Source organism: Aplysia californica, unplaced genomic scaffold (assembly GCF_000002075.1).
Source record: "Aplysia californica isolate F4 #8 unplaced genomic scaffold, AplCal3.0 scaffold00049, whole genome shotgun sequence".
Taxonomy (NCBI): Eukaryota; Metazoa; Mollusca; class Gastropoda; order Aplysiida; family Aplysiidae; genus Aplysia; species Aplysia californica.
The window spans coordinates 814,112-815,592 of record NW_004797319.1 but is presented as its reverse complement, the minus strand read 5'-3'; the positions used below and the strand labels follow the sequence as shown (position 1 = coordinate 815,592).

Genomic DNA, 1,481 nt, shown 5'->3' with positions numbered 1-1,481 from the left:
AAATATATACATGCTGCAGAAAATGTCTCTTTTTGAAGATAAATCTGATCTTATCTGATCTTATCTTATCCTATCTTATCTTATCTTATCTAATCCTATCTTATCCCATCCTATCTTATCGTATCTTTTGTTATCTTATCTTGTTATGTTATCTCATCTAATCTAATCTTATTTATATTATCAAAGTACTTTGATTGTATCATCGTTAAGGAAATTGATCTCGTGATTCCTGGTAAGAGACAGAATATTACCGTCTGTGGTAGCTTTTATTTTGGGCTATTTCTCATGCATTCTAAAGAGGTGAGTTCAACTCCAGCTGCTACAGCTGCTAGTTTCCCTTTAGAACAAATCAACACAATAACGGTGGTTTAGTGCCAAAAAAAGTAAGACAAACGTATACAGAAAAAACCAAGGAAAAGAAAAGAAAAGAAGTAGGTAGGACCTACCAGTAGCGCCCTCAAATCACCAGCCAACCTCAGCTGGAGGACAGAGATTGTCGGGGAAAGACGAGGATAAAAACAATATATTACATTGTAGGTTTTTGTGAGAGCATCTTAGCAGAGAAATGAGTGGTCAGCAATGATGACCAAATTCTGTTTCAGATCTAGCACTCAATGGTGTCAGGTGTCAGGAGTTGTCATGACATCCACACTGCGTGGCGTTCATGTGACCACGCCACATCTCATGCAAGTTTTGCTCTTGTCAATAGATATCACATTTCCTTTCAAGGATATTTTAAAAAGCGTAAAATCTTTCATGCATCTTTTGCACGTGTCATTAAAAATCATATTTCCTTTCAGGGATATAAAGAGATGTATAATTATGTTAAATTAATTGTCGTTTAATTAATCCTCAGGTAGCCTCTGATGGAAAGTTTTTCCTAGCATGTGGGGGTTCTCTTGTGAAAAAGAATAAGATCGTGACTGCTGCCCATTGCGTGGTATCTGAGTAAGCTGTCTTCAACTCTGATTTAATTCTTTTAAAGAAATGAATGTTTTACGCTCCCTGTTGATACAGTAAATATCATTTAGAAGGCCGGTTTCTACCCTGAATGTCATGACTAGCCGTGGCTGAGAGGGATAAAACGTTTGAACAATAAAGCCACGATACTACATCTTTAAAAAAAAAAATTCCCTCACAAGGATAAAACTACGGTCCATTACGTGTGTTGCCAAGCATCTGGACCTGACTTCTATACCACAGACGCAAATTTGAAGACTCCCAAATCAGACAAATCTTCTGAAATAGCAGCAATACTGCAGATATACGTGAGGGCGATGGTACAAACGGGACATATTTTTTGAAAGTTCTTTTCATGTTTCAGTACTTAGAGTTAAGATAAAGCAAGGAGGAAAGAAGGAAAGAAAAAAGGAAGGAATAAAGTAAAGAGTCATCCTCAAAGTCATGGTAAGTGTGTGTGTGTGTATGTGTGTGTGTGTGTGTGCGTGTGTGTATATGTGTGTGTGAGCGTGTGTGTGTGT

General features: G+C 37.3%; 1 protein-coding gene across 1 annotated transcript in view; it reads left to right on the top strand.

Moving 5' to 3' along the window:
• Nucleotides 1–967, top strand: part of LOC101850782 (chymotrypsin-like elastase family member 2A) — a 5,930-nt gene extending 4,963 nt beyond the window's left edge. Inside the window, exon 3 of the mRNA XM_013079358.2 lies at nt 857–967. Coding sequence (XP_012934812.1) covers nt 857–952 — 96 coding nt within the window. The 3' untranslated portion in view covers nt 953–967. The remainder of the gene's footprint in view (nt 1–856) is intronic.
• The last annotated feature ends 514 nt before the right edge of the window (nt 968–1,481 follow it).